The sequence below is a fragment of the Trichosurus vulpecula genome, chromosome 1 (assembly GCF_011100635.1).
Source record: "Trichosurus vulpecula isolate mTriVul1 chromosome 1, mTriVul1.pri, whole genome shotgun sequence".
Taxonomy (NCBI): domain Eukaryota; kingdom Metazoa; phylum Chordata; class Mammalia; order Diprotodontia; family Phalangeridae; genus Trichosurus; species Trichosurus vulpecula.
Window position 1 is genome coordinate 76,234,681 of NC_050573.1, and position 12,022 is coordinate 76,246,702.

The window sequence follows — 12,022 nt, forward strand, 5'->3', positions numbered from 1 at the left end:
AGACTTACCCTCAGGACATATAGAGGCACAGACCCTTAGACTTGGTTATTGATACACATATTTACAGACACAGATAGGAGGATGTACTCTGAGATAAACACATTCCATTACTGACATCTGCCATTAGATTATCACGTAAGATACTGACAATCAGAAGGGCGTGGTTACTTATTCACATTCATACACAGACACACAAACACACTCCCTTTCTGAAAGATACATTATCACACACAACACACCTTCATATCCGTGCACATAAAGACACCTTATATCTAGGACCTCATCCTGTTAATGGCCAGGCAAAGCAGAGGACAAATTTGGGCCAGCCCATTCTCCACAGAAGGATTACTGAGGATCCTCAGCCCTTCTTCTCTCTCCCCGGTAAATGCCAACCATTTAAAGGGCTCCCCACTTCTTCCCTAGACACCCAGGACTACATCCCTGTGAGGCAGTCCAGCCCTATGGGCTTCAAAGAAAGCAATGGGGACATGATGACCCAGATCCCAGATCTTCCAGTTCTAAGGTGAAGATGTTTCTAGTCCTGACCATTCACACCCACTGTAGGTGCTGTGGTTCAGGCACCTCTCTTTCCTGTCCTGGCTACTAGTTCTCCTTTTATTAACAGTGGGGAAAGTGAAGTAGGAGATCTTGGAGGGTTCTGATACCTTCAGGTTGCAAGCAGCCTGTAGCATTTTCCTGAAATATGATCTCAACCCCCGCTCATTTAGGGGAAGGGCCAGGATCCAGGTCCACCCATCCCAAGTACTTGATGCTTTCAGGGAGTATCAAAGGGGACCCCAGGCAGAAGAGTGGAAGAAAGTGGAAGAAGAAGCTGATGTCACCTTGAATCTGAGCTCTGATGGATTGGAGTAGGGGGCCCCCAGGATATCAGGACTGGAAAGCCCATCTAAGATTGGAGGTGGGCTAGGGAATTCTTGGGACACTGCGATTAATGGGAACTCCTAAAAGGAGGGATTAAGAGTTCCTGGGAAATCCTGGTGGGGGTTGTAATTTGGGATTAGGAGAATTTGGGACTGGGGGTCATGGAAGCTCAGGATGAAGTTCTCTCGGAAAATGTACGGGATCCAACTCCCTGCTTCGCAGACATGGGCGCTGGTGGTAGGAAGCCTGTGTCTGAAGCCCTGAGGATCCCTGTGGAGCAGTTCCAGGTGTGTAGGTTCCAGCAGCCGGGACGACCTGAGCTGATAGGCATCGGGTTGGGAAGATAAAGTAAGTGGTGGGGATGCGGGTGGGGTGGGAGGCATAGGTTCTGGGGACAGATGGCTCACCGCTGCGGGTGGGGTGGACCGGAAGGGTCACCCAGCATATCAGGACTAAAAAGTTGGGACTGCAGAAGCATTACCCGGGAGCCTGGCTCCTGCCGCAGTACGAGCCAATCTGAGTCGGAGGACACGCCTCTCACCATCTGGAGCTGGGATACCCTTGGCTCCTCAGAGAGCTCTCAGCGCTGACCTTGGAGGCTCCCTCTCAGGAATTCTGGATTCCTGCCGGGTACTCGTGGCCACCCTTCTTGAGGATGCTAGACCGAGGGGAATAGCCTCAGGGTCCCAGGAGGTGGCTGGGGGGCACTGCCAGCTGCCTGGCCCTTCCAGTTGCTTCTTAACCTGGGACATCTGGGGGATTGAAGAAGCCGAGCCTTGGATAACCAGGAGGCTGAACGGATTTGGGGCCCTCAGAGACTGGGAGTCCCATCCCCAATACGCAATCAGAGGTTGTGGGATGAGGAGGAAAGGAGTGGAGGAAGGTAAGGAAGCTGAAATGGAAAGAGCTAGACTAGGAGGATAAGAACACCATCCCCACCTTTTGACCCCCATCTGTTGACTCCTGGTTCAAGTCCTGCCTTTGCCACTGAGTTTCAGTTTCCAGAATTAATCATTAGACAGATATTTATTAAATGCTTCCTATGTGCCAAGCACTGTGCTGGCAATACAAAGACAAAAGTGAATCGGTGCCTGCCCACAGACAGTTTACATTCTAACAGGATTCAACATGTATGTAGGTAGATAGCTATACACACATGTGTGTATGCATGCACATACATACATAGACATATATACATACGTACATATAGTATATAATATACCAAAGGTAGTTTGGGGAAGGAGGGCACTAAGAATTGGGGGGACCAGGAAAGGCATCATGTAAATGATTGCTGAATCTTGAAGGAAACTAGGGATTCCAAGACTTAAAAGCAAAAAGGGAGAACCCTCCAGGCATGAGTAGCAGTCAGTACAAAGGCATGGAGATGGGAGATGGAGGTTATGTGGGAGGGACATCTAGTAGGCCATATGATCTCAGAGAGGGAGTGGAGAGAAGTAATGCATAATAGGACTGGAAAAGTTGGAAAGGGCCTGTTAGTAATATTTAGATTACTGTGTTTCTCTTTCCTCTGCCAAGAAGAATAACTGGATATAGTGGAACAAAAATAGCTAGTAAGGCGCTGATACTCCAGAATAAGCAAGGAGATAGTAAGAGAGCCCCTAATTCCCCTTGGTGAATTCAAGTTACCTCATGACCCAGATGAACTACATGCTTGGGTCCTGAAAGAACTGTCTGACATGATGGCTGAGCCTCTATTAGTGATTTCTGGAATGTAACACTCCCTCTGGGGCTACTTCCCTAACTCTCACTTAAATTGACAAGTCTGGCCCTTCAGAGGGTGGCTGCTACTCCTCCTCCTCCTTGAAAGGTTCTGGGGGAATTAGAAACCCTAGGGTTTCTAACAGAGTTGATCCTGAGCCCCCACCAGTGTGCTTCACATTTATTATTGGCCAGTATCCTCAAGAGTAAACACTCTTGTTTACTAAGTATAGTAAAACCAGTCGGTAAAATTTTTTCTCCTCAGATTCTCATCTCCTCAGGAATAATGGGGCACACCCTCCCTTTGTACATACAAGGTCCTTGGTGGCAAGGCACAAAGTAAATACACAAGTCCTAGTTACTGGAAGTTCTTTTCTCCCTTCATGGATCCCTCATGAAATTCATAGCAGGAGGGTGGTCTGAGTGATGGTTGAGTTTACCAGCATGGCTGGCTCTTTGCAGGGCAAGGTATCTCTTCTGGAAAGGTCAATCTGCTACTAGGCTGGGCCAGTTTGCTGTTGGGTAAGACTCTGACACTTCCTACTGAGTCAGGTCACTCCTCTGCTGGGTCTCGCCCCTTCCACACTGTTGCTAGTACTCTCTCCTCCAGTTCTGCTCAGTTGCCAAGGGAAGGGAAAGCACCAGCTTTTAGTCTAGAGGTGTTCCAGAATGTGTAATGTTTCCAACATCTCTGCCTGAGTGTCTCTACCTCAAGCCTAATACTAGGTCACCTTGCGACTCCTGTACTTAACTGTGTATCCAGCCCTTTTGGACTCTGCTATGAACTCCAAACCCTGGTGAAACTTCTGATGAGACCTCAAGGTCTCCTAGATCCTGGTAGCTGGGAGGTGGGAAAAAGAGAAAGACACTTTTCTACTTTGTTCTCTTTTCTACTTTGTTCTACTATCTATTTTGTTCTTTGTTCTCAAGGCATTTTCTACCCCCTCATTGGCCTGCAGTAGGTCTATTAAACTTGGAAGTGGCTTATTTTGTACGTGGGTCCAGAGGCACGTTTGATCATTTCAGGCAAGCGTAATCTGTTTCCTGTGTACCATTTGCCTTTCGTCAAATGGCCAAAGTCCCATGATCCTTTCAATATGATGAAGGGCTTGTCCACACACATTTTCATAAAGGCTTAGGAAAATTCCTTTATACCTAGTGTACTCCATTCAGTGACTAATTCATTGTTTGGGGGAGGGGGGTACGTGTATGTTTGAAAACGTCCAAAATTGAACTCATCATCTTTCCCCTTAAACTCTTCCCCACTCCTAACTTCCCTATGACTGTTGAAGACACCCCCACCTTCCCAGGCACCCTTCACTTCTCTCTCTGTATTCAAATAGTGTTTAAAGGATTGATTTGGTGGAGGGATTGGGCTAGTTTGGTTTGTTCTCAGAGGACAGAACCAGAAGAAAGTTACAAAGAAGATAATTTAGACTAGATTTCAGGAAAACTTCCTAATAATTAAAATTATATATAAAAGAATAATGGGTGCCACAGAGGTGGTGTTTTCCTTCTTCCTGGCAGTCTTCAAGCAGAGGCTGGATGACCACTGGAAAGGTATGTGGGGTTTACTTTTCTGTATAGGTTGGATTAGATGGTCATTGACTTCCCTTCCAACTCTCAGTTTCTGAAATTTTGTGAAATGACCCAAATGATCCCAGAGGTAATAGAAAACCACTGGAGTTTACTGAATGGTGTGTGTGTGTGTGTGTGTGTGTGTGTGTGTGTGTGTGTGTGAGAGAGAGAGAGAGAGAGAGTCAAATCTTGGATAAGAGGAGAATGAATTGAAGGGGATTGAGGCTTCAGGTAGAGAAATAAAAAGGAAAAGTTATTGTAATCGTCCAGGGTAGAGGAGATGGGGGCCCGAACTAGGTGGGAAGAAACAGAATATATAAAAGAAGTTGTGGAGATGGAAAGGACAACTGAAAAATGGAGATAATGCCTCTAGTATTTACTCATAAGGTTCTTGTTTGGGTGAAGAAAAAAAAAGGTTTATGTAGAACCTCTGCAATCACGCATCAAAATCTATTACCGTTATCGCTCATCTCTAAAAAAGAGGGTGGACTCTAAGGTGACTTAGGGCTCTATCAACTCGTTTTGACAACTCGTGGAGTCAGTTTCCTAAACTGTAAAATGGAAGAGGGCGGGGCTCGGAAAGCACCAGTAAAATTCTGAAACCCTATATCCAGTGTTTCTCATCCACCCGTCCGTCGGAGCTGGGCTGGAGCTGGGTCCGTTTTCAGTCCCGGCTATGGACCAGAAAGAAGCTGAGCTAGTGCTCACTTATCACCACGCAGCCTCTTCGTCCCCTACCCTCCTCTCCCCAGGTTTGATGGCGAATAAATTTCTGCCCGTTTCGCAGATGAGCAAACTGAGGCCTAATGGGCCTGAGCAAGTAGCAAGGAAAGGAAAGAGAAGATCTGCTAAGCGTATGATCCAGCTCCAAGCGCTGGCCGCGCCGCGAGCTGCTTTCCAAGTTTAGACCTGGATGGGTGGACCGGGGGCGGAGCTTTAAAGATGGCGGGAGGGGCTTCCTAAATGACACCTTCCCATTGGCTCCTGATCTTGAAGGATTTTTCTGAGATATCCTTTCGCGTCCCGCCTGACGCCCTGTGACCCGGAAGCTCTAATGGCCAACATGGCTGCGCCCAGCACCGCCGACTAGTCGAGCCGGAGTCAGCTGAGAATCGCGGTGGCGGGGAATCGCCGTCGCGCGGCTCGAGAACCAGCCCGGACTCCGGCCTCTGGGTCCCTGCCCAGCCTCCGAGCGTGCTCTGCCGCAGGTCTGCGGACATGGTGACCTTTTCCCCTTGGATCGCCTTTGGGAAGGGGAGGAGCGGGGCGGCGTGAGCCCCGCCTACTCTGTGTGTTTGTGTGTCTGTGTGTGTGAATGTATCGTGAGTGTGTGAATGTGTATATGTATTTGTGTGTATTGTATTGTGTGCATATGGATGTTTATGTGTCACCCTCAAAATCCCCACCCACACCCAGCACCCAGGCAAGGGAGAAAGACGTGGCTCTGTCCCCGGGGAACTGGGGATCTGCGGAGGAGAGACCCAGCCTGACCCGGCGCCTGCCTCATCGAGGCTGTTCTCAGTTGCAGTGGGCCATGTAAGGATTGCCTCCTGGGAGAGGCGTTGTGGTCGTGTATTAGTTATCAAACATTTATTAAGTGCCTGTTGTGTACCTGGCACTGCACTCCCGTGGGGACCCAAAGAAAAGCGAAAACAGCCCCTGAAGCTAATTAGGTACCTACAAGATCCATACCGAGTAAATGGAAGGTAATCTCCGAGGGGAAGGCACTAGCTGCTAGGGGAGAGAGGAAAGGGAAAGACCTACTGCAGAAGAGGGCTTTGAGCTGAATCTTAAAGGAAGCCAGGGAAACAAAGAGACTGAAGTGAGGAAAGAAAGCATTCCAGGCTTGGGAGGCAGCCAGAATGCCCTCCTTGAGAAACAGTAACGAGTACAATGTAGTTGGGTCAGAGAGGTAGTAAAGTATAAAAAAAGACTGGAAAGGTAGAAAGGCATTGTCCTATCAAGAGTTTTGAATATTTGATCCTGGAGATGATAGAAAGCTACTAAAATCTATTGAGCATAGAGTGGGGTGTGGGTGTGACCAGGTCAGGCCTGCTCTTTAGGGAGATCGCTTTGACCATCGAATGAAGGGGTTTGTGAAAGACTTGAATTAGGAACACCGGTTAGAAAGTTGTTGTAATAGTCTAGGCTTAAGACTATAAGAACCTGAACTAATGCAATGCTGTGTGATTAGAGAGGAAGGGATGTAACCTATGGGAAAGACACTGTGAAGTATAGAAGTGCTAAGATTTGGTGATGGATTGGGCATGTTGTGTGAGAGTGGAATCAAGGAGTACAGTGAAGCTGGGAGCCTAGGTTAGTGAGAGGATGGACATACCCTTGACATTGTAGCAGTTTCAAAGTTTGGAAGAGGTGAGGATTTGGGGGAGTGTGTGTATGTGTGTGTGTTGTGTGCAGGGAGGTTTCCAAGGCCATCCTCTGCGCCAGCTAACCATATATATCCTTTCCTTGGCTTAGGTAGGCATCTGGTTGCCATTAGTTCCTGACCAGGGTCAACAACAGGATGAACTGCATACGGAGGACTATCCTAGCCTGGGATCATTCTGTGGGTCGACACTTCCTTTCCAGAGCTGCTCCAGGGCACAGTCCTTGGCAGCCTGAAGGAAGCTGCCTTTTACAGGTAGTGGGGATGGGGTAGGGAGAGAGATCACCTACTTGCTCAACTCTGGATAAGCCATTTAACCTCTCTTGGCCTTCTCTTGGAGATCATCTAGCTCCACACCATCATTTTACAGTTGACAAAACCATCATCCCTTCTAGTTTTTAGTCTTTTTTCCCTCTCTTCTGGCCTGAGTGGATTCGGGGGATAGGAGGAGGCACCAGGTTCCCTCTGGCTGTGCCCCATTCACTTGCCTTCTTCAGTTCTACCTAAAACTGACTCTTAGTAATTTTCACGTGGGCCATTCGATTTTGGTGCCATTCCTGGCTAGCATTTCTTTCAGCAAATTCTGTTGAATGTTTAACAGCTTCTCGGGCCACATCTACTCAGAAAGACTGAGACAAATTAGGAATGGGAACCTGAAATTATAAGTGAAAAGGAACACAAATGCCCCCAGCAAATAGAAAAGAACTTTGTGTTGAAGACAGAAAATCCTTTTCCTAATATAGATGTTGGATATTGTGGAGAAGAAGGAAGAGCTAATAGATATACTGGAAATCCCTGGCTAGATTTGGCAGTAGTTTGGATATGTTAGATGAGAGAGAGTAGAGTTAAAGATAACTCTTAAGTTGGGAACCTAGGTTAGGGGGAGGATGGAAGTTCCCTTCACAATACTATTGAAAGATTTTGGAGCCTCAGGATTCCAAATTGAGAAGGAGGAGAAGGCCTGGGTTTTTCCAGAGCCAACCAGGCTCGTTTGTAGATAACAAGCCCCAGGACCAAGTGTTCAAATGAGGAACTAAGGCCCAGAGAGGTTGAGAGCTAAGTATTCAAGATCATATCCCTAAGTAACAGAACGAGAATTCAAACCTAATTGCTAAACTCCAGTTCTAGTTATCTTTCCCCTGTACTTTACTGCCTCTCCTTTTGGAAAGGAAAGAGGTACCCCCTAAGTGACCCCACCCTGTGGAGGTAGGGATAGGCAGGCTTCCTGGTGGCCATGAGTGTCAGATCCCAGCTGTGATCTTTCTTGTTGACCCACAGGGCCTCTCTCAGTTCCCAAGGGGCTTCCACAGCAGTGCAGCAAGACTAACCTCAGATTCTGAGCAAGTCCCTATGGTGAGGCCCCCTGCAGTGTCCACGAAGGCTTTGGAGCCATATGAGGACTTCTTTGAGCAAGCGTCTGGTGGACAGCGAAATAAGACAGGATTCTCAAAGGCAGTCAAGGCCTTTGCTCAGCGGGACACAAGAAAGCGGGGCCATGTTGATTTCATCTACTTGGCTCTTCGAAAGATGCCAGAGTACGGGGTGCAGCATGACCTGGCTGTCTATAACCTCCTGTTAGACATCTTCCCCAAGGAGGTCTTTGTGCCTCGAAACATGCTGCAGCAAATCTTCAACCATTACCCCCGTCAGCAGGAGTGTGGCGTGAAGGTGTTAGATCAGATGGAGAACTACGGTAAGAGGGAGGAGTCTGAAGATCCCTTCCCACCCCCAGCCTTCAAAGAGGGCATTGGAGGAAAAGCTTTGCTATTAGCCAGTATGGAATGGGATTAGATGGGCTTGAGTGGACTGGGGGTGATTAATCCCAGTTCAGAAGACAAAAGAAAAGGTTTTTTGAGGGGCTTCCAGGAGTGGAGAGACGAATACTCTATCTGCAAGGGTTTAAAGGGCAGTGACATGGCAGAGGGCTCAGACTCACACTGTTTGGCCCCAAAGGATGAGGAGCAAGTTGGGAAGGGGTTGGGCAACCCGAGTTCCTCTACCAGGACAAGGACCATGAACTTTGGTTGAGAGATGGCAGAGTCAGATTTAGACTTTAGGTTAGAAAATGTCATTAGCAATTAGAGCTGACCAGAAATGAAAAGGACTATCAGGAGACAGTAAGTTCCCCATCCTGGGAGGTCTTTGGAAGAGGCTAGATAATTATGTGGCAATCATACAATAAAACTTGGGTTTTTAACCTAGATTCTATGAACTTGCTTTTTCAATATGTTGATAAATCTATTTTCAACGTAATTGGTTTTCTTTGTAATCTTCTGTATTTTGTTTTATGCATTTAAAAACATCCTGAGAAGGGGGCCATAGCTTCACCGGACTCCCAAAGGGAGTGACCCCCAAAAAAGTTTAAGAAACTCATTTATAGAGGGATTCATGTTCAGGCACAGGTTGGACTGGATAATTTTTGAGGCCCCTTCTGTATCTGAAATTCTGTCATTGTGTTTTTCAGAAGAAGGGCATGGGGAGGGGGCTCTCTGCTTTACTTAGTGGGTACTACCCTATGTGGGGCAGTTTACCTCTGACCCATATCTGTTTCTGTGTCTGGTTTTGCCTTTCCCTGTTCTCTTCTGCTTCTTTTCCTTCTGGCCCAGCACAGGGGTCATACCAAACAAGGAAACTGAGTTTCTGCTGCTACAAATTTTTGGGCGCAAGAGTCACCCCATGCTCAAATATCTGCGCCTGATGTACTGGCTCCCCCGCTTCAAGAACATCAACCCATTCCCAGTGCCGAGACTGCTTCCCAAGAACCCTATTGACCTGGCCCGGCATGGTCTGGAGCGTATTGCAGCTGACTTGAGTGCCAGAGTCACTGTCTACCAGGTAGCACCCAGGACTACTCAATTTTTCCCAGCCACCACTGTAGGTCCCAATTCCTTTTTCTGCCTTTATGATCTCTGTCTCTGAGACCACACACACAGTGCCAGGACTTTTTCCTCTGCTGATCCCATCGTCTTTGTATGTTTCTTCTTGACTCTTTGCCCCTCAGGTTGGGGTGGGTGGTAAACATGGTGGGGGGGGTGGCGCTGAGTACCTTGTACCCTTTGATATTCTGTCTGTAGATGCCTGGGCCAGAAGATCTCGGAGCTGACCCATCACAGCCTCATATTGTGGGTAGGTCTTCTGCCCATTGGGTGTATAGCATATTGCCAGTCTCCTAAGACCACAGATAGAATGGGGTTAGACAGGAAGAGAGTATATGGGAAGACTGTGAGGGTAGTGTTTCCAGAGGGCCCAGGGAGTCCCCAGGACCCTGAAAAGACAGTGCCCATTCCCTCATCCTACCTGTGCTGGAAGACATAAACTAAGATGAATTCTGGAAAGAAAAACCAGAGTGAGATAAGAAAGTGGGGCTGGAATTAGTTAGCTTCAGGGCCTAAGTCTTTGCATAAGGTGACAGACAAAACCTGGTACTATGTAATTATGTTATCATATCGAGGTAGATCTGAAAAGGAGCTTGGAGATCAAGTATAACCCCTCATTTTACATCTGGGCCCCTGGAAGAGGCTCTGGATGGGGTGGGTGGAAGTCATCTCCTGGAAATATTTAGCACTGGAATTGATGTGTGCCTATGCCCCTCCCCAAACCAGGGATCCAGAGCCCTGATCAGCAGGCTGCCTTGGCTCAGCACAACCCTGCCAGGCCTGTTTTTGTGGAAGGCCCCTTCCCACTGTGGCTTCGAGATCAGTGTCTCTACTACCATGTGCTTCGGGCTGACCTGCTGCCTCCTGAGGACAGAGTGAGAGGAGGAACCTGGGAGGGGCCAGAAGGAGAGGCCGTGGGTGCCCCTGGTGCTTTGTAACACTGGGTGGTTCTGACAGCTGTGCTTCAAACTCGGGTTGGGGAGGTTGATAGCACAGTGTTTGGCTTTAATCTGAGCCCCACGGATTCTGCCTCCAGCAGGAAGACAAGGAGATGGAGTCAGAGAGGAACTTCTATTGCCCCATGCAGCTGGACTTGGATTTGGATCGAGGACCCTGGGATGACTATGAGTTTGATGTGGATGAAGGTATTGGGGTTCCTCTACATAGCCTCAGGGTGGTTTTCTAGGGTCTGGTTTAGCTTTCACCTCCACCGTCCTTTGGGTTTGAGGTGGAAGACGCTTGGCATCGTCTTTCCCTTTCTGGTACTACTTTAGGCACAGGGAACTGGGCTGGCCTTAAACCTGGAGAGCTAGATTTATTGGGGAAGGTGGGGGTGAGGGTGGTAGAGACCTGGGTTTCTGAGCTGCTGCCAGAGCTTGCCAGAATGGGGTCTACAGCTACTTGTCAACTGGCAGAAGGAAAGGGGGCAATCCAAGAGGTGAAGAGCTTCAGGCCCTGGTGGTAAAGGTCAGGAACTACATTATGGGCAGTCCTCCTAGAAGCCAGTCTCTGGCTTCTCCAGCCCAGAGCTCCCATCTGTTCCTATAGTGGAGGAAGGCCCTGTGTTCGCCATGTGTATGGCCGGAGCCCACGATCAGGCCACACTTGCCAAGTGGATCCAGGGCTTGCAGATCACCAACCCAGCACTGGCACATATCCCAGTGGTCTTCCGTCTGGGAGCAGTAGGGGGAGAACTCCAACTCGCTGGGCATCAGGAAATCCAAGGCCAGAACGAGGAGCAAGAGGAGCAGGTGTCTCCAAGGAAAGAAGAGGAAGAGCCATCCCAAACCCAGATGCGACAGCAGGGTCAGAGCTGAGCCTTTGCCTGAAAGTGTTCTGAGACTGAGTGTTCTTTGCTCTCTGTCAGGTGTGGCTTTGGCTTATTGTAAAAGCAGAGGCTGAACTTAAAGTCCAAAACCTTGACTGGGAATGGGTTTTGATGCAGCTGCTTCCATCTCCTCCCCAGGGGACAAGTGTGTTGAAGTTAACCCGGCTCGGCTACTTGCCTTTCTTGAGAAGGTAGCAAATAAAGTATCGTCCTTGGGGATTCTGCCTGCCCTCATTTCTGTGGTTGCCCCAAGTCCTGCTGCAGACTACCGGTGGAGGTGAGGCATGGCATACCGTTAGGGGTGGTCTGACCAAAGCCAGGCACTATGCTTCAAGCAGTTTGCTCAGCTTTTCATCCTGAAAGGGTGAGAGAAATATCCTTTCCATGTGATATATGGCACCGATAGTTACTCAAGACTGTGGCCACTTCCACCCCCCATCCCTCACCCCCAAAAAGATTAAATACAAACAAGTTACTATTTCATTCTTGGAGTTTGCTTTGTTCTTTCCCTCAAAGTCCGGAAATGTGGTTTGTTGGAAAGGATGCTGGACAGAGACAAAAGACCCCAGTTCCAGTTCGATACTTAAGAGCCCTCTATCCGAGCCTTGGTCTCAGGTAGTCACCGGTACAATGAAGGGATTAACGGAAATCATCTCCACGTTCTGTCCCAGCCCCCTTCTGTGCCACTTCCCTGGCATTTGGTGCTGCTCCCGGAGCCCCGGCTGACCTTGGGCGCTTGGGTCACTTAGCCTT

At 48.5% G+C, this 12,022-nt stretch overlaps 1 protein-coding gene across 5 annotated transcripts; it reads left to right on the forward strand.

Annotated features, from left to right (window-relative positions):
* Positions 1 to 5,216: 5,216 nt before the first annotated feature.
* Positions 5,217 to 11,752, forward strand: ECSIT (ECSIT signaling integrator). 5 transcript variants are annotated; one of them, XR_005010843.1, is made up of 9 exons: positions 5,217 to 5,387; positions 6,658 to 6,820; positions 7,844 to 8,258; positions 9,177 to 9,400; positions 9,640 to 9,691; positions 10,168 to 10,316; positions 10,481 to 10,586; positions 10,990 to 11,308; positions 11,408 to 11,752. XR_005010843.1 is itself a non-coding variant. In XM_036766293.1 (8 exons), the coding sequence occupies exons 2-8, from the start codon at positions 6,704 to 6,706 to the stop codon at positions 11,256 to 11,258; spliced, it is 1,335 nt and encodes a 444-aa protein (XP_036622188.1). In that variant the 5' UTR covers positions 5,219 to 5,387; positions 6,658 to 6,703; the 3' UTR covers positions 11,259 to 11,752. The 5 variants fall into 5 exon arrangements, 3 of the variants coding, with proteins under 3 accessions (XP_036622188.1, XP_036622212.1, XP_036622200.1); XR_005010842.1 differs by having other exon boundaries at positions 5,219 to 5,387; positions 10,478 to 10,586; positions 11,408 to 11,495; XM_036766293.1 differs by having other exon boundaries at positions 5,219 to 5,387; positions 10,478 to 10,586; positions 10,990 to 11,752.
* Positions 11,753 to 12,022: the final 270 nt, after the last annotated feature.